The 25668-nt window shown below is 32.3% G+C and overlaps 2 protein-coding genes across 2 annotated transcripts; both read left to right on the top strand.

The window, feature by feature from the left end:
* Positions 1-190: 190 nt before the first annotated feature.
* LOC115952186 lies at positions 191-2832 on the top strand. The gene is made up of 4 exons (XM_031069263.1): positions 191-301; positions 434-511; positions 648-746; positions 2475-2832. The coding sequence occupies exons 1-4, from the start codon at positions 299-301 to the stop codon at positions 2574-2576; spliced, it is 282 nt and encodes a 93-aa protein (XP_030925123.1). The 5' UTR covers positions 191-298; the 3' UTR covers positions 2577-2832.
* Positions 2833-20115: 17283 nt separating this feature from the next.
* LOC115953363 (ACT domain-containing protein ACR10) lies at positions 20116-24438 on the top strand. The gene is made up of 6 exons (XM_031070990.1): positions 20116-20638; positions 20933-21151; positions 21528-21633; positions 22390-22726; positions 23118-23402; positions 23747-24438. Exons 1-6 carry the CDS (start codon positions 20485-20487, stop codon positions 23882-23884), a joined length of 1239 nt encoding a protein of 412 aa, XP_030926850.1. The 5' UTR covers positions 20116-20484; the 3' UTR covers positions 23885-24438.
* The last annotated feature ends 1230 nt before the right edge of the window (positions 24439-25668 follow it).

The following is a 25668-nucleotide window of genomic DNA, read 5'->3' as shown; positions in this document are numbered from 1 at the left end:
CTTTTTTATTTATTTATGTCGTTTTGCACGTTTTCCAAGATACAGTTATGTCGTTTTAAAAAAAGAAAATTCCAAAAACGTTATGTCGTCTAGAAATAAACACAGAATAAACTAAAAAAATATTAAAAATATGAAATGACGATCTTACCCTTCTAATTCTCAACAAAGTCCGAAGTCTTCTTCTATATAACCATCAAGTACCGCGTACCTTAAGCGTGAAACCGCAAAATCAATCTCCAATTCTCCGTTACTCTTAGGTAACACCGAATCGAAGATCCCAATTCTACGATTTTCCAATATGGTAAGTCCTCAGTCTCTGAATCTGAAACCCCAATTCTCAATTATACTACTTTTGTATGAAATAGAATTAGAGTTTTTTATTAATAAAATTGTTATTAATCAATGTTGTTGTTGTTGTTGTTTTTGTTGTCAGGTTTGCTTGGCATGTCTGTTACCGCTTTTCCTCGTACCCATCGTCAACGTTCTTCCTGTTCTCTTCTATTACTTCATCGTAAGACACACCCTCTATTGTCTCTTCCAATTCATCTATGCCCAATTTGTGTTTTTTTATTTATTTAATAAATTCCAACTTTATTGGGGTATTGATTTTATTTCAATTATCATATCTGTATATGTAAAATCGACAGGGAAAAGTTTATGCTTTGTTTGGTTGGGAGTACAAGAAGCCGGAGAGGGCTCCTCCGGTTTGTCCTTATAAGCCTGCTGCAACCAAAAAGGATATCAAAGTGAGTCAATAACCAATGCTATTTTTTTTTTTCCTTCTAATTTTTATTGATCATTCAATTAAAAAGCATTAGCAGTTTTTTGTTTTCGCTATGCCAAAATACAATTTTTATTCCTTTAATTTAGTTCCTAACAAATTTTAAGAGATGGGTTATCTAAGGGACTAAAAGCAATCACTTTAAACTGACTAAAATCATTCATAGGCTAAACGGTCCAACCTTCTTGTGATTTGCATGTAATATGTACAGGGTTTTGAACTGCATTTGTAAAGAGTTATTATTACTTAGACAGAAAAGAAATTTAGGATGGTTTTAGTTATTGTATGTGATGTGTGTTTGGATCAATACTTAATGTGATTCGCTGATCTCGTTCGTTTATAATATGAAATTTGTGACTTATACTTCCAAATGCTACCATAAAATTTTGGTAGTTTCTCTGCAAATGGGGTCTTTGCCTTATAGTTCCACCCATTAAATGTGTTGTCTTTGATTTGGTGGACCAAACCAATTGGTATTACAGAAAGGAGGAGACTTGTTAATTGGGTTGCTAGCCTGTTCACCACTATGGTGGCTCTTACGATTCATATTAGTGTCTTAAGAATGTGTAGAACTGAAGAATCCTTTTGAATAAACATATGGATAGTGATGGCTGGTGGGTTGACAACAAGGCTTTTGTTCTTTCTTTTTTTCCTAATGTGAAAGATACTTAAGATTGAACTTTAGATTAGATGGAGTGTGCTATTCTTTATGTTTGGCAGCAAAGAAGTTGAAATTCAAGTTGTAAATGCCAGTTTACATGGTTTTGAGTTTAATGGTTATAGTTATATGCTTAGAATCTGGATTCTGGAAGCAAATATATGTGTGCACCTACTTGGAACTAAGATCTTTGATTCTTCCTTTTATTTCTATCTCGAGGCTGAAGATTGGGATTTGATGCAATTGTAGACCTTGCGCAGTTGGAAATACATTAGGAAGGAGTTGGGGGGAAAGTAAGGAGGGACAGAATGAGTATTAGATTGCTTATATTCTATGGTAAAAGTAAAAATTAAGCTTAAGTTACCCTGAATAACTGGAACAAGATTACAGCAATATACTTTTTTAGACAAAATTAAAGAAAAGGAACTACTTTCTCTATGACTACCAAAAATATACTGCCACAACAATTCTTATGAGTTGCCATATTTCACTCATCTTGATTTCCTGGATAGTTATTTGCTCTTGTATAGTCACAGAAATTTAGTCTCTCTCTCTCTCTCTCTCTCTCTCTCTCTCTTTTAAAGTGATTCAAAGTAAACATAACATTGTACAAGATTTTTATGTACATTAGTATGTAGTGTACTTTTGAAATTTCAAAATTGAGGAAAGCTTGTAGAGTTGGTTTCAAAAAGTGAGAACTCTTTTTTCTTCATTGGAGCAGAATGAAGAAAATAATGTCTGTTTCTTTTTTTGTTGTGGATTCGGGGGGTGGGAGAGGATTTTTGCATTGGAGACCTTGATGGCTATTACTCCTTTTCATCTTGGTAGTGTGAAACAGATGATAAGTTTCAATTTTTTTGATTTTAATTTTTGTATTATTTTGGATAGATATGCTTCTTCTGGCTCCTGAACTTTCAAGTTCTGCTTGTGTGGGCATGCACATGCATGCAAATATGGATGTTTTATGGCGGTGCTTGTTTTGGTGGTCAAGGCCTCCTTGTATGCTAACTGTGATAGGATTTTCAATGTTTTCAGGTGGGGGCCGAGGGTGAATCTGGTGCACCAGAGACGGCTTCAATACCAGCAGGAGTAACAGATGCCAAGCAAGTGGGAGTGACAGATGACAAGCAGGACTGAGTTGGGATCACTTTCTTTTGCATGAACATCAAACATTAAATGTAACCAACGTGAGGCTTTACTTGGGTTAGGTGGCTTTCATTAAACGTTTGGCTTTTTTGACGAAAGCCCTTGCTAAGTAAGATATAGTTTGTTTAATTAGCTGAGCTACACATTTGTTGGAAGCTGCAGAACCTTGTATTGTATGAAACGGTAAAAAATGCATCAAATGATATTGGCAATTATCCTTCCATGTAGAAAATGGCAATTTGCTCTAGTTCACCTTTTTTTTCTCTCCTAATAAATTGCTTTTGGTAGAGAACTCTTCGTGCAATCTCGACTAAAAGTCTAAAATATCAAAGGATTAGAATTATTATTATTATTATTATTATTTTACATAAACCAGTATTTTCAAGGGTTTTGGACCTCTTGGTGCACTATTAGATTTTTGTTTTTCGAAGGTTGACTTGTAAAATGTTGGGTTTGGTCAAACAGCCCATTGTCTAGCAGTTGTATCCAGGACTTCCAAACCCAGGTCCAAGTCAGTGTGTGCTTGTCTTGGTTGTTTGTACTGATTGTTTAGAAGTAAGGACACCAACACCACCACCCCACAAACAACCAACCCCCCCCCCCCCCCCCCCCCCCCCCCCTCCTCTTATACACTGCCTCTACATTCTGGATCAAAAATTGGTAACTTTAAAAGCTAGGCAGAAGAGTATGGATTCAGTCCAGCCCATAATCAAATTATATAACTTGGGGCGGCTCACGCATCTCCCTGCTATTCATGCCTCATTGCCACTATGGCTTCTAATTAACTTTTTTGATTATCAAAATTTGTGATTGATCTTTCTATCAAAAAAAAAAAAATTGTGATTGATCTCATTCACATCAGAGATGAGAGTCTAAGAAAGAGAATTCGAAATTATCACGCATGCGAGATTGATATTTGAGAGAAGGTTAGGCCCCTTTTTTGGCCTAATCATTCAAGAAATTCAAAAACCGAATAAAAATCTACCTTTGAGAGAAGTTAAGCCCCCCTTGTGTGGCACAATCATTAAAAAAAAAATGTACCATTGTGTATGCGCGTGCATGTGTGTGTTTTTTCAATGAACAAGGTAACTTTTATAATTTTATTCAAACAAAGTTTAACAAACTAAGAATTGCAACAAAGAAACATACTTACCAACAGAGAAAGCCTAAACAGGCATCAAACTACTACTACATACAAGCATCAAACACTGAATAAGCAACTCCTTATAAGAAGCATAAAGCTTTGTTCATAATAGAATTTTTAATACTCCTGCACATAGCCAATCTAAATCTAAAACCTCTTGATTCTTGAAGCTCTAATATCATAATCAGCTCTGCAACTCACTCAATGAATTCTAAAATTCTCTCCATCCACACAATTATAGGCATAGGCATACATGATGAGCTTGCCAAACTTTGTTATCTCCTTGAAAACAATTTATGCATATGCCATCAAATACTGGAAAAGTTAGCATTTTGCTTAAATAATCAAATACTTAATTTATCTTGTAGTGGGTGTAAGTAACTGTGTAGGACCTGAAATGAAGAAAATAAATTTTTTTTTTTTAAAGGCATATTTTTGGCACGTGTCATCAACTAAGCAACACTTTTAAAGCATGATGATCAGGGGGCCCTTTGTTAATCAAAATTTTTTGGACATCACTATTAAAATGTCATTGGAGTTTCGCTTTCAATTAACTGGCGAATCTACGGTAAGGATTTTGTGGGACAATTTTTCATGTGGCATACCTTGTAGATGCCAGTGAAAGGCAAGAGAGGTTAGGGCCACACCATTTGATTGAAAATGACACAAAGAAAAAAAAAACAAAAAAAATTACTTCTTGAGCAACCACAGTGGTGGGAGCCAAATTTTTAGCTTTTTTAGCGTCACAAAAAGTCATTTTATTTATTTTACATTCTTACATTCAACAAGAGTGGTTTTATTTTAACTTTTAATACAATAAAATAATATAAACACTATAATAAAATAATATTTTATTCAACCACCAAAACACAACCACAACTACCACTGCACAAAGAGGAAAAGTACTGTGAACGCAAAATGAAATGCAGAAGAAAGAATAAAAAATAAAAAAAATAGTGTAAACGCAAAATAAATAAATAAATAAATAAGTTGCACATTGTAGCTGTGGAGCCAAAAAATATTATTTTGACTCCACTATTTCAAGTACATTTTAAGTTTTAGTAGTACTAAAAATAATGAAATAGCTATTTAGTACTACCTGCTACTATGTTTACGTTTTGTACTTTGGTCTACGTATAAGGTTGTTGGATTTGAAGGGTGAAATTGATCTTTGATTACAATTTTGGGGTTGAAGCAATCGGATAGAATTTAGATGCAAAAGTCGTACTTGAAAAGCTTTCTGGTAAGTTCAAGCTCTATCTCTACTAACAGTGCTTTTTACTCAATTGTGCAGTCTCACTCAAACTTGAATCAATCATAGTTATTAGAAAACTGTGTTGTACGGATGCTTGGACAAAACAAGGATGTGGGATTTTGTTGCGTTTCTCGAACCTTCATGTTTTTATTAAACTTAGATATACCTGACATGTATGTTTGATTTTGTGCAAACTATATTTACTTTCTGTATAGATGAATTAAAATAAGGAAATCTTTTTATGATTGGCAATCTGTACAGTGTGTCTAGCCCAAAAGTGTCAAACAGGAATTTAATACGAAAATATTATCATGGACTAAGATAATCCCTCAAACGACTTGTGATTTTGCCGGGATGACTTTATTTATACATATACATATATATATATATATATTAAAAAGATTGTTGGGATGACTTCATCATAAGATAGTCGATAGCGTTACGTTACAACATAGCAATTAATGATAAGTCTAGTTCCAGTTCCAGGCTTCCACCTCTCCAAAAAAAAAAAAAAAAAATTCCAGGCTTCCAGCAACTATATAGAATAATAATAAATGTAAAATAAGATTTTTATCCTTATTTTGTTTTGAGGATTGTATTTTTTTTTTTAGAAAATAATAATACTTATTAGAACACATAAACATGAAAGTAGTATACAAAATTTTTTAAATTAGGATTATATATATATATATATACACACACACACATAAAACTTAGGGCTGTTTTTTTATTATAAAAAAAGTGCAGGTGTCATCTTAGGTTTTTCGTTTTTTTTTTTTTTTTTAAGAGATAATACTATAAAGTCTATAATAGTCACCTTTATTAGCATGAATTGCAAGTAACTAGTCTGATATATCTCGGTTATGTGTGCATAATAATTATATTATTAATATTAAGACAATAATTACTTGTGGGATGGGGTAAAAGTTGAAGTTCAAGGCTCGAGAGAGAGCTTTACACACATATACACTTAGATTAAATTAGAGTAGAATTTTTATCTTATATATAAATAAATAAAAAAGACAATAATTTCTATCACCAAAAAAATATATATATATATATATTTATATATATATATTGAGTCAACAATTGTATTCCATGCATAGTTTTAAAAACTGGACCAGACTGGTCGGTCCGATCGGTTAAATGGGAATCAAGAGCCCGTTCGGTCTGATTAAAACCCCCAAAACCGATCAAAAATCGGGTTAAAACCGAGATTGAACCGGAAATTAAAAAAAACGGTTTGATGTTGGGTTCGGTTTTTAAAACCATATTTCCATGATTCACATGGTATTTGGAAGTAAAAAATAGTCAATATGTGAAATCAAATTATATTATTATAGTCGGCTAAGATTTTTTTTTTTTTTTTTTTTTTGAGTCAAGTCGGCTAAGACTTTCAAAGAGAGAGCTTTGAGGTTATCCATCTTGACTTATTTCTTAGAATGAATGAAACCTTAAATAGAATAAATTTTAGCAGATGTAAGTAGGTGATAAGAATATAAGGAAGGAAAATTATAGGACAAAAATAATTATGATTATTAATAATAATTATAATAATAACAAGTAAATAATTCGAAGGAGTAAAAGCCAAAGGTTTTAAATCAGTACATCCGAGGAACCCACAATAAAAGGAAGAATCTTCTCCCACTTTCTGCCTTATAAGCTCTAAAGCGAAAGAGTAGTGTATCACTAGTTATTAATAACTAGTGGTACACTACTCCTTCGCTTTAGAGCTTATAAGGCAGAAAGTGAAAGAAGATTCTTTCGATGTGGGACTCCAAAGGATGCTGTGTAAAAGCCAAAGGCTCTAAATCAGTACATCGGAGGAACCCACAGCTACTATTTGTATTTACCACAAAAAAAAAAAAAAACCTAATATTTGAAAGATTTTTGACCCCTCTCTCTCCTTCTTTTTTTTTTTTTTTTTTGGATAAAAAAAACACACACGTTGTTAAAGTAAAATATAAATGGTATCTAAATGCATCTTTTTATGGAATCCTTGTCCACTCTTACGCGCTCAAATCCACAATCTAATGCTTTTTCTTCAACTTGTTTTTTTTTTTTTTTTTTGGGTAGGAATTTCTCAACGTGGTGATTCCTATTATTCTAATCCCTTCTCCATCCCACTAAATTCAAATTAAATATTACCAAGCACTTTTCATGATTCTTATACACACGTCACACATCATAAATATTTAATCAGTTTAATTTCTCGACTTTCTGATAATTAAGTATATATGTCCTCCAGTTTTATATGAACATTCATACTATTCTAAGATCATGCATGACGCATCATATCTAAATAAAATAAAATTTTTGAAGCATAGTAATGAGATTAGGAAATTACATGAATTGTCCTAAATACTTATCAAGTTGGAGAAAATAATTAGATCTTATAAGTCGATATAAAGTCCAAGATAAATGTTTTTTTCTTTTTAGATTTCTATAAGGTCTTCTTGTCACCGTGAAGAGGGGTGTTTGGGGTCTTTTCTAAGAAACTATCCATCAAAATTTTTATTTTTCTTTATTCCATTTAAATATTTTAACTTTGGATGGGTATGATTTTTTTAAAGTAAGAGGTTGAGTTAAACCCAAACTAATTTCTTTTTTCATAAATCTCTTCCCTCCAATTCTTAATTGCCCTCGCTATCATCACTTATGTCTCTGAACCATGCTCTCCAACTTCGCATCATGCCGTAAAATCCTTGACACCATGAACTGTAGTGGCAGGAAGAAAACGAAAATTTTACCACAAAGATCAAATCGGTCCCAATGACTCCTAACTTAATAAGTCACTAGAAAAACTAAAAGTAGTATGGTCCAACATCTTCGATCTCCTAAGCATGGTTGATTTGTTAAAGACTAACACTTTTAAGTCATTGGGGACATCAGCTTATGGTGAAGTTTATGTCATTGACGACAATTGTTGTTAAAATGTCAATGAAAAAAAAGCATAATTTTCTCCAAATTGGTTGGGAGAAAAGTTTTTTTAATCCACTATATATCAACTCAAAAAACAATTCACATATATTTTTAGTTATATAACTTACTTAATAGTTCTTTAATTTATTTAAATGATTTAATGAATGAGTAATTTAATACACATTAATATTTTTTTTTTTTTTTGAATATTTATGTAATGGGTTGGATAATTCTAGGAAAAAAAATCAGCTACAGAGGGCGTTTGGCTACTGCGTCTACGTTTCCGTTCTGCGTTTTTTTTTTTTTTTTTTTTTTTTTTTTTTTTTTTCGCATATGTTGACTTTGGTGCACAAAAATCACTGTTTTGCACTGTAGCAGTACTGTTTATGTACTGTAGCAACACTGTTCACATATTAAAAAATATTAAAAATGAATCCCACGGTACTTTTTACATATTTAAAAATTATTTTGCTACAGTGTTTTCAGTTTTCAGTTTTCAGTTTTCAGTTTCAACAACAATAAGTTCAATCCAAACGGACCCACAATCTAACATAATGAAGCATGCCCTTGTGGTTAGACAGCTAAAATTAAGAATTTAAAAAATAAAATAGGTAGTCATGTGATGTGAATAGGAATTGACTATTGAGGATGGACATGAAGTCATGGGCACAATAGTATACAGGCATAGGCCCTATATCTTGTTGCCACTTGTTAGAATTGACTTGAACACAACGAGGATTTTAGGACCCATTCCTGCCAACCGACAAAGAAACCGGCCATTGAACATGTGTCCACATAGAATATAAGAAAATAATAATAAAAATAATATTTTATTAAATAATTCTAATAACATAAAATCTTTTTATAATAAGTAATCATACGAGCAATACAGGAGAAGATGTGGACTGTGTTGTTTCTTTCCCTCCCCAAATTGCAGGAACTTGTTTCAATCACATAGTTTTTCAACCAATTTCAGATCGTGGACCCATCTCTCTTTTTTTAATTCTTTCTTTTTTTTATATTATTAAACTCTAAAGTCTAAACTACATTTATTGGACTTGAGTTGCTTCCACGTGTGAACTGGGGGTTTGCTGTTGTCATTTTCGGGCGAGTAGAGTGTAACTTCTACGAGGACGTTATCAATATCACACAGCTTCTTGTGAATTGTTTTTCTTTGAATTTTATTCCTGAAATTTAGGGGTTTAAATTTTACTTCTTAAAAATTGAGATTGTTTGAATTTTACATTTTAAAATTTTAGAATTTAGGAATGTAAAATCAAAACACTCCTAAATTTTAGAGGATAAAATTCAAATTTTAAAATGCCTGTGTAAAATCCAAACTTCCTTAAACTTTAAAGGTAAAATCTAAATTCTAAAACTTCGTGATGTAAAATCTAAATGCACTCAAATTTTAAGGATGTAATTTGCAATTTACCCTAAATCAAATTACAAACTACACCTTATAAATTTGATATTTTCTTCTCTAAAGTTAAAGAATTTTGGATTTAGGCCTCTAAAGTTCTGTAATACTTTGATTTGAGTCTTTTTCTATGATAATTATTGAGGTGACTGCTAAGAGCCAAATAAGCTTTAATAATTAATTCATTAAACTGTTTTTGGAACAAAAAATGTATAATTTAAGGCACGATAATTTTTTTTCTTTATATTCATCATTTCGAATAAAAAAAATCCAGCTTAAGCATTCCAAAATAATAAAAGACTAAATTGAAATCATTCATATAAATATTTTTTTTACAATTTAAGAAGAATAAAGACTTAAATTGTAAGTAAAATATGATATATCCCTTTTGGTCTGCATTTTAAGCAAAGATTTATACTCCCTTTTTAAAGGGTTCATAATTACCCAATGAAACAACCAAAAAGGTGACTGACCTAATTTCCAAACAAAATGACCAAATGGCTATTGGCCAATAATTCTTGCAGTTTGGTTTGGTTCCTTATAGTTTATGCATATCCAATGTGCAAAATACTGTTTGGCCAATTTAGTGAAAGCATGTCTTTTCTCACCAAAGAATAAAAAAAAGAGCACCACAATAATTTACATAATTTTTGTCACAACTTATTATGCGATAAGTTGTAAGAATTGAAAATGTGAACTTGTATGGACCTACTATTTTTTCTTCATCGCTAACAATTTGTTACATGGCAAGTTATAGCAAAAATGGTATAAAATGTTGTAGTATTAACATTGCTCAAGAAAAAAAAAAGTGAAATCATGGCGTCATAGTATTACGTCAAACATGATCAACACCCTCCACAATGTGAACCCACACATAAATTGGTAATGACAGATGAGAAAGCAATATGTTTGTTTTTTTTTAATGTTTTGGGTTTGAAGAATCAAGAAAGCAACCTTCCCCAGATCCACTGGTTGAGGGCCTTGAGGCATCTTTATCTTCTTCACTGAAGTGGACTCCACCTTAGTTATGACTCTTAACAACGACTTTAATCAAATATAAACTATGTCGTTAGTCACTTCCATTTGGTTTATTATGAATTTGAAACTTTCTTCCAGCCAGAGGATAAAAAAAAAATCATATAATTAATCTAAATTATTGTTGTATTGACCCAATTATGCTAAATCATTCCAACTTTGTTAATGGTAACCCGTGGGATTAGGGGTACCGTTAGTTGTGTTGCTCTTCTATGAGACACACAAGCTTCTGTTCAATAAGTCCAAGCCCAATGGTCATTTTGGGCTTTTTAAAATACTATAAATATATATATATATATAAATATATATATATATTTATATAATATGTAGAACTGAAAAAGAAAATGTCCCCAAAAAAAATGAGAGAAGAGACGGGGAGTTTATAACATTGTAACACTCAGTTTGTTTGGGTAATAAACTAATAATGTTTTCTAGAAATGAGTCATTTTTCAAAAAGTATTTTTTATAAAACTACCTCATTTTTCTATATTTGATAGCAACCTTTAATGAGTTAAAAAATAGTCTCATAACTTCTCTTATTTAGTTTGCTGTTAGATAAAGTTGTCTTCCAAAAGAATTTAATAGATAACAATCTCTAAAAATATGGTTTGGCTTATTTTCAGTACTTTTTTAACTGAAATATCATTTTATTTTAATGAGAAATTGTCACATTACTCACTAACTAAATAAAAGATGGAGATTAAAACCCACCATCACTTGCCATTGTATATTTAAAATAATAGGAAATTTCCAGTTAAAAAAATACTGAAGGTAATCAAAACCCTAAAAATAGGCCGTACTTTTTTTATTGACCAAATATAGTTTTCCTTTAACTCATTTTTTCTGATGCTACCAAACATTGGAAAAAATGGAAAATTATCTTTACACAAAATTTTCTATCGAGACAAACAGAGCAAAACTACATAACCCCGATCATGGCCAAAAAAAGAAAAAGAAAATTCCTTTCAGCTACCACTTCTGAAATAAGTAAAAATTATAGAAAATAAAATGAAAATAAAAAAGAAGAAGAAGATTGAATTAATCATAGATAGTGAATTGTTGAACGAGGCTAACGAAAAAATTTTAAATTGTGAATGGCAAGTGGCAACAAGAGACTTATTTTATTCCGTATCTTTAAAGGTGTGGCATGATTTGGAATTTCCACAACGTTTTTTGAATACTATATGAAATGAATTACATATCACTATCTTTTGTCCATAGAAACAGTAGCAATGTGTAATATTGGCAAATTTCTATCAATCATTTCTGATAGACCCGATCATACCATCGTCGTCCATAATCATAGGCAAGGACAAAGAGGATTCCCAGATTCGTCCAGTTAGTAATGGTCACCAAACAAGAACGAACTAATACATCCTCACTCATTAATGAACCGTTGCAAAGTAATGATTAGCCTCTATACCGTTGGGAGGATAACCCACCATTAACACCCTGCAGAGGCGTTACCAGGAGAGAATAAAGTCACTATTAAGGCTCCACCAACGGCTAGAAGGAGGCACCTGTGTATATGTATATATAGCCATGAAATCCAAAAGAGAGATAAATATACAAAAAAATACTCGAACTCTTTCATACTGATTTCTTAACATTCTTTGGCCGATTTTTCTGACTTTGGCATCAGAGGCTCTGTGACAGGCACCACACCAGTGACCCACATTTCTTCTTTTCACTATTCATTTTTCAAGGTCGGGTTGGCTGAGGACGACTCCAATCTAGATGATCACACTTGACTGACGATTCGGACTTCATCAATTCCAATGTCTTTGGATGGAAAAGAGATTTGAAAAAGAATACATTATACACAGTGATTGATTCTGATTAATTTCGAGAATCCAAAATTGAATCCAAAAATTTATAATGAAGACTCTTTTTTTTTTTTTTTTTTTTGGGTAAAGGAGCATAAAGGTAAAAATAAATAAAAGAGGTTGGAATCTACACTTAAACCCTAACTTGGCATGAGATCATTTTTTTTTCCATTGATTAAATATAATCATTAAAAAAAATAAAAAATAAAAAAAAACAAAACAACTCACGATTTTGCAAGAAGAAAAAGAAATGGTTTAGCCTACATCTTCATATCCTATTTTACAGCAAGACAACCTCAAATATCCCATGATCTCGGGGAAGAGAGAGTTAAGAAAATTATGTTTATTTAAATAATATTAAATTCTTATTATATTTATTACAAAAAATTTACAAATCACATAATGATAATCATTACTATCACGTCAATAAATTAATAAATAAAATTTTAATTAATTTTCTTATAATATAATTAAAAATTGATACAACACTTTATAAAAATTTGTAATGTCATTAACATCATTATTTATTTTTATTGGTTTGTCCTTAATATGGATTCATACTTATGCCAACTTATTGGCTCATAGAACTTACTATTCCGAGAAAACCAAAGGGACAAACACCTAGTAGGCATGGGCGGAGCTACATGCTTTTGCCCCCAAAATTTTTTAAAACTTTTTTTATTCAATATATAAATATTTAACATTTTAATAATTAGTCTACAAAAATGGGACTTGGTCGGTCCCCCAAATATTTGAGGTAGTTGAATAATGCTCTTAAAAAAATTGTCCAATTGGTCTAATAATTATAGAGAAGATTTTTTTTTTTCTCACATTCATTATTTATTGTAAAATGTGTTTTTGTATTTGTTAAAGTTTTGGATCATTCATATTTTTGAATACTTCATTGGTTCAATTGAAAAATTTTACTCACTTTAGTAGACAATTTGGTAACTTAAATTAAAAATGAAAAATTTATGGATTTATTATAGAGGATACTAAGTTATGTGTGTATAAATGTCTGTTACTATGTATGTGTATGGAAGTTTGTATAAACTAATAAGTTAATATTACAAATTGACCCCAAACAAAAATTTCTAGATACACCCCTACTCATAGACTAGTACTCAATATATACTTCTACTCATACTTGGAAAGGAAGCAAAGGAACAACATGATGCGCATGCCATTAATCTAACATAACATAGGCTCATTTCAAAGATTCTTGGCCGAGTAATTAAAGTATTGTTATCCCCACCCATATGCACATTAATATATCACATTATTACTCTATATCATTCTAAGATTCAAGTCCACTTTTATGGTTCCATTTTGAGATTAAACAATCACCAAATTATTAGAATCTACCAATATTGATGACATGGTTTGAGCATGACTTCATTCATTTTTACCAAACATAAAAATACAACGCCTAAAACAAAAACACACATATGCATGTTGTAGACCTTGTGGTAGTAAACATTACAAAATACAAATTAATAAGGCAAACAAAATGCGAAATTGCAATGGTTGGTGAGAATGGATCTAACATCTAAGTGTGAGAGACAGAGAGAGATTTCAAAGGGATCTTTTCTTGAAGTCTCCGTTAAGATAAACACGTGAGGGGCCATCCCTAAAAAAAAAAAAAAAAAAAGACACGTGATGGCGGCTGACACAGCTCTGGGGTGTCACGTGCGTGTGTGTGAGTGAAGGAATGTGATGGAAATCACGAGTCACGAGTGAGAGTGAGAGAGAGAGAGAGTGAAAATATCTCTATATCCAATTTATCACCTACTCATATCGTTCCCCACTTCCCAGTTCCCAGTTGTCCGTAAATGAGTTTTTAGGAGAAGCCTTGTCTTTTTTATTTAAGTTGCTGATGACAACGCCGACACGTTAAATTAACAAAGTCCAATGTTCATAAAAACAAAAATAAAAACAAAGTCCAATATTGATGTACCATGTCACTTCCACCGTTCTACCTCACAATTTTTTTGATTTTGTGTGGGTTTGAGATGAATGGAATTTTTCAACTTATCTCTACTTTCAATTTATTTTAACTATTATTTATGAGTTTTATTACATTTTTTGATATTATTTATAGACCCTATTGTACTATTTAGCTTATTTTTTAACATTATTCTACATTTTCAACAAAAAATTTTTAGTTTCAGCTAAATAAGTCGTTCCAAACAGATACTTTATATGGTTGTTTAGCATTCAAATAACTTTCCTAAAACAGTTGACTGATAAGTGCTCGAAGGGTACTTGCTAAGGAGACAATTTTTTTCACTTTTTCTTTTTTCTTTTAATAATTTGATAGTTATAAGTTATAACAAAATAAAAATATTTTAACTTTGGATATGTTCGTTGAAAATATTAATTAAATTACAAAACTCTTCATCAATAGCTTTACTTTTATAATAACTACCTCTTTGGTGTCTAGGATTCTTTTAGAATTGAGATCCAGAGCTATTACACCACCATGCAATACCATATTGAAGGATTGAGATTAAAAACACTTTTGATCTCAGTCTTTGGATAAAAAAAATCTTAACCTTTTAATTTTTACTATTTTAACTTTCGTGTATGTTACCATTGTGCCGAATCTCAGTCTAATTTTTATTCTTTCATGATTTAAAATTTATGTGAAACTCCTAACGGTTTGAAAAACTGAGGGTATGTTTGGTAACTGTTTTTTTCCCTTATTTTCTGTTTCCAAAAACAATTTTCTATGTTTGAGACTAAAAAACTTGTTTGGCAACTCAAAATGAACAAAAAACAAAAACTGTTTTCAAAACTCAATTTGTGAAAAAAAAAACTAAAAACATGCAAAATGCTATTTTTAGTTTTTAGTTTTCATAAGTCAATGAAAATACGCGTCTGATTTAATGAATTTATCTCATTTAATGAGTTAGCACTAGAGTTCAAATCCTAGTAACAATATATTTCAGTATTTTTTTTCTTCAAATTTTTTTTTTTTTTTTTTAATTTCAACTAACTAAACATGTTTTTTATTTTAAAAATACAAGAAAATTGTTTTTTCTTTATACTCCCAAAAACAAGTTTTTGAAAATAAAAAACAAAAACGGTTACCATACATAATCTAAGAATTTGGGTTTTAACTATCCATAGGTCTTAAGAAAATAGTTTTAAAAATCTTGGGAATTTAATGTAAGTTTAATAAGGAGAAAAAAATCTACATGGCTAGTATGGTGGATGAGATCTGATAATAAATACCATGAATTAATTTTAGCTTTGATTTGTTGCAATTTTAATCAAGTGCAAAACACGAGAGACTAGTCCTAACTTTTAAGGTGAGCTTTCAAATTAGATAAATGGTAAGAATTGAGATTTTTCGAGATTTTCAAACTCCTACAATGGTAGTCAATTGAACACTTATAATTTTACTAATTAATGATAATTCAAAATTCTTTCCTCAAATTCCTACCAACCGAATATAAGAGAGATTAAATTTTTAAGGATTAAATTTTAAATTCCTACCACATTTTTAAAGATGAAAAGATAAGTCATGCACTTTAATAGAATCAAGACTTGATTGAAGTCCTTCTCCCCCAAAAAAAAGACTTGATTGAAGTGTCTAAAAATTTTGTAGCTCTATTAACCCTTTTTAGTGTTTTTAATAGAGTGCAAAATTTAAATTTCCCTTCCCGCAACTAGAGGAGATAACATTTGACACAATCCAAGCAAACATGACACGGATTTAGCCAGTTATTGTTTTGGCTTAACGGGATCATTTCAAATCTATGTTGACTTGAATAGACATAATTAATAAACGGGTCAACTCGGTTTGTCACGAGAAACATGCAATAACCCATCTGACTTAATTAACTTATTGTCAAATTTACCAATTACCCTTCAAAACACTTGGTATATAAGCCCATTATTCTCACCATTTCTATCTCATTATTAGACTTCCCTCTCTAAACTCTATACCACTCGCTTAGGTAAATGTGTTAACCTAACTACACAATGTATTTATCAATTGGGTCATGTCAAGTTATGTTGACCCTAACACAACTTGTTTATTAAACAAGACAGTAAATAAATGTGTTGTATTTTTATTGACTTATATTGTCAAATACTGATGAGTAAGGAGTTGACACAATGTGAATATGATTTGTGTTGCCCAATGGCGGAGCTAGAAAATTTCTTTAGGGGGTCAAGCTAAATATATATAATTTTTTTTTATAGTGGAATATATATTTATATATAATTAAATCCAAAGAATAACCTAGATATATATATATATATATATGTATATATACAAAAAATATGTTTGTAACATGTTTTTTGCAAATGACAGTTTGTTATTTTGTAGGGCCAATTCCCAAGAGTGTAGCAATATTCTAAAGTTGCTATCTGTTTATGAAGCTTCATCTGGCCAAAAGATCAATAAAGAAGAAACTGCTTTTTTCTTCAATAAGTCAACGACGAATGCAATCAAAGAAACTATTAAGGGGACTCCTGGTAGGGGGAGGTAAGAGGGCTAGTCTCAACTATATCAAGGAAAGAGCGTGGAGGAAGCTGCAAGGATGGGAAGACAAATTACTATCCCAATCCGGAAGAGAAGTCCTTATCAAGTCTGTGATTCAAGCTATCACGACCTATGCTATTAGATGTTTCAAACTCCCTTTGGGTCCGTGTCATGAGATTGAAGTCGTGATCAAAAAATTTTGGTGGGAACAACATGGAGATAAAAGAAAATTCACTGGACTCGTTGGGAAGAATTAACAAAATCAAAGATGGTGGGTGGTATGGGTTTTAGAGATTTAATCCATTTTAATGATTCTTTTCTAGCTAAGCAAGCTTGGAGACTCTTGAAAAATAAAGACACTCTTTTCTATAAGGTTTTCAAAACAAAGTTCTTTCCTTGCTATTCTATTTTAGAGGCAAGAGAATCGATTTTGGGTTCTTATGCATGGGAAAGTATCCTCAAAGGTAGAGATGTCATTTTAGAGGGTGCTTGTTGGCGGATTGGAGATGGTAAATCCATTAAAATCTGGCAACATCATTGGCTGCCAATTAAACATCCTACCAAGATCATTTCTCCAGTTTTGGAGTCGATGGAAGAAGCCACTATTGATTGCTTGATCAACTCCGACACTAGGACCTTAAATATAGAGATGGTGGATGGAATTTTCATTCCTCAAGAGGCTGAAGCTATCAAAAAAACACTTAATTTGCAGTCGAAGACTCTATTTTTTGGCCATTCTCTCATGATGGTCAATACTCATGCAAAGTTGGATATCGGTTTTTGAAAGAGGTAGATGATTGTAATCTCCTTGAAGAGCCCATAGAATATGAACAAGGATTATGGAACAAAATATGGTCTCTTGAGTCCTCAAATAAAGTCAAGCATCTGATATGGAGAGTGTGTAAAAATTCCCTCCCTACTAAGGGGAATCTGGTTCGTCATCAAATACTCAATGACTCCTCTTGTGATTGATGTTCTAAAGCTACTAAAAACTGTTTACATGCTGTTTGGAGTTGTCTAGGGCTGGATGGTGTTTGGGAAGCTTCAGAGATATGGAATTTTCTATCTGAGGTTACTTTCTAGATTTTTGGGGAACTTATGGCTTAGGTTAAAAAAAATGAGAAATCTTCACAATTGTTTGTAATGATCATCTGGTTAGTATGGACACATCAAAACTAGCTTCGAAACAAGCAAACATGCTGCTCCACAAGTTAGTTAGCTCAATATGCAAAGGACATATTTGATGAATTTGGAGCTATCCAACCAGTTGTGCCTCAACAGCAACGAGTACAGTGTGTGCCTTCCTCTCTTAATCTTTTCAAGATTAACTATGATGGAGCTATTTTCTCCGGGTCTAATAGTTCAGGCATTGGGGTGCTTCTCTAACTCAACCAGTGAATCAAGTTGTATAGCAGTCGAGATTGAAGCGATGGCTTCTACACGAGATCTAGAATTTGCTTTGGAGGTTGGTGTAGATAGAGCTGTGGTTGAGGGAGATTTGAAGATGGTAGTGCAAGCTTTGGTGTCAAAGGAGTTTGGTTTGGCCTCTTACAGATTGCTGGTGAAAGATGCCTATGTAGTTTCAAATAATTTTTCTTAGTTGTCCTACTCTCATACTAAGAGAGAGAGCAACAAAATAGTGCATAGTTAGTGGGTTCCAGTTAACTCAATTGGCAAAGTCTCTGATAGTTGAATAAGAGATCTGGGGTTCAATTTCTGCTTATACCAAAAACCAATTAGTATCTTGATCTGATGATAAAGAACTATCATCAGGAATAGACGTCATAGGTTGAAACTTTCTCAAAAAAAGTAAAGAAAAAACTAGTGCTTAGTTTGGCTAAGTTAGTTGCTAATTTTTGGATGGAAGATGTTCCTCCCCCAATTGCACATTTGTTCAGACTGATTTGACCTCTTTTCTTTAATAAAATTTGATGTCTTCTTTCTTAAAAAAAAAGTATATATATAACATTAATCAAAATTAAAGGATTCTTAACTCCTAACCATGAAATCCACATTTATGGTTTCTTTCAAAAAGGAAAAAAATAATAATGTCTGTATCTCTCATTTTATAAAAACATTAAAAATAAATAAAGAAGGTTTTTATTTAAAGTATTTACTTATATATTTCTAGGATGTCTCCTAAATATTATTTGATTTAGTAAGCTATTAAGGTATAAGAGAAATTAGAGGAAAAATAAACTGCATTAATAATTTATAAACTTTTATATTTTTTTTGAAATAATTTAAATACACTTTGAATTAATGAGTTATGTATGGTATAAAAGATATTTTAGGAAACAAAAATGAGGTATTAGTCAAATCTAAGGGGCCATTATTTAAATTTATACATAAATTTTTGTATTTTTACCACAAATAAAAGAAAGAGCATCAATTTTTGGAAAGTCAAGGGGCCACGGCTGCCTCCCTCCGCCCCTGGTACTGCCCGAGAAATTATTATGTACTTCCGAAATATCATAAATACGTCCTCCCTCCTTTTACATGAATGGTAGGTCCCACTAATTAAATTTATGGTGGGACTCATCATTTATGTGAGAGGGGAGACTACGCATTTATGGTACTCCGAGAGTACCGAATAATTTTCCGATGCTGCCCTATCTTAAGGTCCCCAACTATCAAATTTTCTACTCATGTTATAATAAACTCTAAAACCATGTTTAACATTTCATAAAAACAAAAAAAAAATTGCTTTGACAAAAACCAAAAACCTTCTTTAAACAAAATCTCAGAATTATTGTGGGTTTTAGTTAGCTTAACTGGTAAAATTTCTGATGGTTGAATAAGATATTTAAAGTTCAATTCTCACCTACATCAAAAACGAATTGATGTTTATCTCAAAAAAAAATCTCAAAATTATTATTAATATACTAAGTTTTTTATTTATTTATTTTTTTTAATGTCACTATAAAGTATAAATTACAAATGTTGGTGTAAGCACGTTCAAAATATGAAAAAGAAAAAGACACCTCATCTAATGCATTAATTATGGTTTATGGAATCACACAACTTTTGTTTCTAATAATAATAATATGAGCTGTCTCATGAATTCTCAACCAATTAGTTTAGTGACAACAACTTTTAGATATTTAACCATAAATTGCCACGTTGATGAGTTATAAGTAATAAAAAAAAAAAAAAGGTAATAGATCTATATAGATCTACAACTTCACCTTACAGCTCGCCACGATGGTGATTTGTGTCAAAAAAAAAAAAAATTTGCTCTATTTTTTTTTTTTTTTTTTGAGAATGAGCGCTATTTGATTCTCAACCGCTCGAATGGCAGAATGGCACTATAAAGTAAAGAAAAAACAAATTATGTCAAAAACAAAATCTCACACAATGGCGACCGCGGCATATCCCGAGTGGTCCATCATTTCAATTTCCCATTATTTCATTTCACACCAAAATCTCGTAAGTATCTAAGACAATCTTAAACAATCCTCGCAAACATGAATCATCAAACAGTAAAAGTGTAGAACCAGCGAGCGAGTGGACCAAAAAATAAAAAAGACAAGGAAACAACAACAACAACAACTTCTACAAGTGAAGCAGAAGCGAAAAAAATGAGAGAAGCCTAATTACACATTTCTGATGCTCTGCTTTTTATGAGTCTTAAACCGTAGTACGTCTCTGTTGAACACAATAGAGTAGTACAACAACTACTCTAGGAGAGCGTAGATTATTATTACTCAAAAAAAAAAAAAAAAGCAGAAGAAGAAGAAAGAAAATAGTTCAGTTCTATTCAGAGATTGAACATCAAGAAGAAGAAGAGGAAGAAGAAGATATGGGTATATTACACGACGATGTAGTGATAATCAGGCCTGCAGAGAGAGAAGGGGAAGCAAGCTTGATTACTGTGAATTGCCCTGACAAGACCGGATTAGGCTGCGACCTGTGTCGCATCATTCTCTTCTTTGGTTTGAGCATTGTTAGAGGAGGTACCACCCAAATAGTCTTTTTAGCTTTTGATCTGTTTGGTTGCTTAGAAAGTACAGGAAAACTTTAAAAACTGTAAACTTTTTTTTTTCCGTTGTTTGAACCCCATAGACCATGGTACTAGATGTCTCAAGAGAAAACTTCATAAAGTTTTGTTTTTTAATGATATATTTTTTAATTTTTATTTTGGGGTGTGAAACAGGAAGTGGGTGTTTGAGCTTTTGCTTTAATTTTGTGAAATAAGTAATGGCTAGTTGAAAATTTGATCCATATATTTGTTGATTGTGTCTGTGAAGATGTATCTACGGATGGGAAGTGGTGCTACTTAGTGTTCTGGGTGGAGGGAAAATCAACAACGAGGTGGAGTTTGTTGAAGAAGAGGCTTGTGGGGGTTTGTCCTTCTTGTTCTTCAGCTTCTGGGATTTCCTTTTACCGCTCTGAATTGCAGCCACCAAGGCCTCCAGATGTGTTCCTTCTAAAGTTCTGTTGTTATGATCGAAAAGGGCTTTTACATGGTAAAATTTTTGTGGCCTGCAGTTTGTGATTAATTCAATACTTGATTTGGTATATGCATGTTTGTTAGTATGTCTAGCTGGTACTGATTTGATACTTTTAACAATTTTTCTCAGTGAATGACTTGTTATATTTACAAGGATATTCAATGCATACTTAAGATTTTTTTGAAACTTGGATGCTATCGTTTTCATAAAAGGGATCATCTTGTGGTTTCTATTTAGTCGGACTTTATTATCTTCTTCTATCGAGCATTGTTGAGATACGAAAAAAGCAAAGCGAACTTGCAATTGGCCAATTTGGCCCCCATTTTTTTGTGAGATTCCAAGTTTTGTTATTTTGTAATTGATTTTGATGTTTATGTTTCTTTTTGGACAGATGTGACGGCGGTTCTTTGTGAGCTTGAGCTTATTATAAAGAAAGTGAAGGTATCCACCACCCCGGATGGGAAAGTGATGGACCTCTTTTTCATCACAGACACAAGGTTAGAAATATTCTTGATATATTCTCCTGAGATATTCATATTTTGTAATTTCTAGCCTTCTACCATGTAACTTTTATTGCAATTTTACTGTTAAAGTCACTAAGTGATATTTATTTGATACTTTGAAATGAATTAAATCTCGTCTATTATTGTGATAATATCTAAGTATCAGTTTGATAATCATCTCATTTAAGTGGAATTTAAAATGGTACTTGGTAAATGCTGGCGGACTCATAAAGTTTAAATAATTTAACTACTTGCAGAATTGGGCAGTGTATTATTACTTTGATTGGGATCCTCCCCTGTCAGGCTGTTTCCTTGCAAAGTACATGTTATGAGGGCAGAGTGCTTATAAAGTTTTGCTACTATCATAATGGAATCCAAATTGTGGTTAATGAAGATTTGACATTTAATCAGATTTTGAGAATCATAGAATTTAAAGTGTTATTTATAGTTTCTTTCCCTTTTTTTTTGGCGGGGGGGTCGCTTTTTGGTGGACTGAGGGGGAAACGGGCGCAGAACAAAATTTATCCAAAGAAGCACATCTTCTCCCAGAGTCTAAAATTTTGATGGTACTCTTGGTATGAGTGCTAGGGCAATTAGTAAACAGATATGACAGGATTTGATAGGAATATTCCAAGTCCACTTTGAAACAAAAATAAAAGATTTTTTCTTTGAAGAAGACAATTTCTCCTTTGTCTTCTTTTATCTTGTCCCAAAAGTAATTTTACTTTGCAATCTCGTGTCTTTTTCCAGGGAGCTTCTACACACAAAGAAGAGGCAGGAGGACACATGTGGTTGCTTAAATGATGTTCTGGGGGATGCTGTTATTAGTTGTGATATTGAAATGGTTGTTCCTGAAATTACTGCTTGTTCACAGACGTCTTCATTTCTTCCATCTGCAATCACAGAAGACATGTTTAACTTGGAAATGCCTGACGAACTCCCTAGTGGAATTAAAACCTCTGAAAGTATTTCCATCACAATGGATAACACGTTGAGTCCTGCTCACACGCTTGTCCAAATCATTTGTCATGATCACAAAGGTCTTCTTTATGACATAATGAGAACTCTAAAGGATTACAATATTCAGGTAAATAAATTAAAAATATAATATGTGAAGTCCATAATAGCTTATAAATTTTGACCATTCTTCTTTGGTAGATTTGAATTGTGAATCAGTTATTTGAAGCACCCACCAACTTGGATGGTTAGGCCTCTAAGGACAACCATAATAAAATTGCCTTACCACTGGTCTGGTAATTGGATGGAATTCTTCTCTGTGCTGAGATGTTGGTTGATGAATACCTTTTTTTTTTTATAATTCATAGCTGGCAATGGTTGGCTGTCATGTTTCCATAACAAGTGTTGATGGAATTTTTAACTGATCAAATCTGTAAAACTAATATTTGTAAACCATTCTTGTACTCTACTACCATTGCCAGTTCTGTAATATTAATACTTATCTCTTATCACGTAAGCAGATTTCTTATGGGCGCTTCTCTATAAAACAAAGAGGAAAGTGTGAGATCGACTTGTTCATTGTGCAAACAGATGGGAAGAAGATAGTTGACCCTAGCAAGCAAAATGCATTGTCATCTCGTCTGCGGATGGAACTATATCGTCCTCTCAGAGTAGCTGTTGTCAGTCGAGGTCCCGATACAGAGCTGCTAGTTGCAAACCCAGTGGAGTTATCTGGCAAGGGTCGACCTCTTGTTTTCTATGACATCACCCTTGCTCTCAAGATGCTTAATACTTGCATCTTTTTGGTAATTCCTCTCCTCCTTACTATAATAATTCAAATCAACATAGACTCTGCTTACAAATGTTTAGGTCTCCCGCATGCCCCAAGGGCATTAAGGATGTTTCAACTCTGAAATGGTCTTTAACTTACTTTTGGGGAATTTATTTGCTGGTTGCAATTAATAAAATTTTGGGTTGCTTCCTATGTAATGTGGTTGATGTGTGATCTAAAGGAATTTATGATTCATTATCTGATACTTGTTTACAAACATAGTTTTGTTAAATGTGGTTAGATTTATTTATTTTTTTATATTATTTTTCCTTAATGTGTTTAACAAATGGCTAATTTAATATGAAATTGTTTTTTCAGGCTGAAATTGGGAGGCACATTATTGGAGATCGGGAATGGGAAGTTTACAGAGTCCTGCTTGATGAAGGGGATGGCTTGTCTGTTCCTAGGAACGAGATTGAGAGAGGGGTTTGGAAGAGGTTGATGGGTTGGGAGTGATAACAGTTGCATTATACCATTCAGTCTAAAATTTCCACGGGCTTCCTGTACAGTTTAATTGTCCCTATTATTGTATGACTACAGCTTTCGTCATACTGTCTCTAGTGTACAAAAATGAGAAGGTAAAGTACTGAGAAGATAGGAGAACAAAGTTCTCATAGCATTGTATACTTTAATGTTATTGTAAAGTGGTAGTAGATATGGTGCTATTTCATTCACGTTCTAATGAAAGTTGAAGCATGTGCGGATAATGCTCATTTGTGGATTAATTTGGATCCATCTTGCTGTCCAACAATACTCTGTGCCATACACTGTTTGGGGTTCTAGAAAAAGATACAGGTTCTATGATTGAACAACATTAGGTGTGGCCAAAGGAAGGAGGGAAGTTAAATACTATATCTATATTGAGGTATAGAGCAAGTAAAAAGAGTTGTCCTGCATGTTTTTAGATATCAATTACGTCTTCTGTATATTGCTATTTAAATCATTTATGCAGAAACTTCTAGTGGACCTTTTGAATAGCTGAGAGTCTTGGCATTCATTTTGATATTGAATATATGTTTATACAACGGTTTTGTCTGCTTGTACTTTCCTAGGAGTTTTACTGATACACTCCTACTTTCCACTTTACATCCATATCTCTCTGTCCTCGGACCTTGCCCATAAAACCTAGTATTTCAACACCTGCACATGCAGTTGCTCCTCTTCTTCTATTGAAATGTCAAAATTGACAGCTCTTGGAATCAATGTTGAGGAGCTTGATTTCCCACATTTCCGCACCAACTCCAAAAGACTTTTGTGGGTAGGATTTATTCAAATACAGCAGTATCTTGGACCAAGTCTCATGATTCTCGATCCCTTTTAAAGATATTCTTTCCTTTACACGTATGAATCAATTTTTTTGGACTGTCCTAATGTCCTAATCTCTCTAGCGACTTTCCTCATGTCCACGTCTCCACACCAAGCGACTGTCATACTAGTAGAGGGGAATGTATGTGCTCACCATCTTGGTTATTCTTTCGCATCTTATTTGGAACAAGATTTGATACCCCTTTGTAGAAGTATCATGTCACGTCAGCGGCGCATCGTTTTGGTTTAAATGGCTCATCAAGTCTAATGAAGTTCACACAAATTTTTTCTTAATTGATGAAGTGTTTTTGAAGTGACAAGTTGTTAATAGTAAATAATATCGCATGGTCATCAGTAAATTATGAAATATCTTGTCAAGAAGGTTATGGCAATAGTAATACTTGTATTTAGTCTCTTTGCATTTATTGTCATTTCTCATTTTCTAATCTTAACCAAAGGAGTCTTGTATAATCGTACTGATTGCAATGATTGTACTGCCTCTGCGCCTCATACATATTTGAATATTCCATATTGCTACTCAAGTTAGCAGAGGTTAGGTCTACAGATATAACCAGAAATTATCCCTCTAAACTCTGGATTTATTGTCAATTGGCAATACTTGTTTATGGAACTTATGCACATAATTGACTATTAACCATAAAAAAAGAGCCACCCTTTTGTATTAGTTTATATACAATTATATTTGGCAGAGTGAAACATAATTTATAATTACTAGTAATAGACCCACTCGATGTGAACAAAGTGATGATTTGTTTTTTTGGTTAAGTAAAAAATGAAAATAGTAGATGAGACTTATAAGTGTTAGTCTCAAACCCTTCTTAAAATGATCTAATTATTTTCTAACAAATTATAATTGATACAATAGATTACATTTTTAAAATTAAGCTATCTATATTTGTTATTTGAAAGTATTT

Source organism: Quercus lobata, chromosome 7 (genome assembly GCF_001633185.2).
Source record: "Quercus lobata isolate SW786 chromosome 7, ValleyOak3.0 Primary Assembly, whole genome shotgun sequence".
Lineage (NCBI taxonomy): Eukaryota > Viridiplantae > Streptophyta > Magnoliopsida > Fagales > Fagaceae > Quercus > Quercus lobata.
The sequence above is the reverse complement of the archived record's forward strand: the minus strand, read 5'-3'. Positions and strand labels throughout refer to the sequence as shown.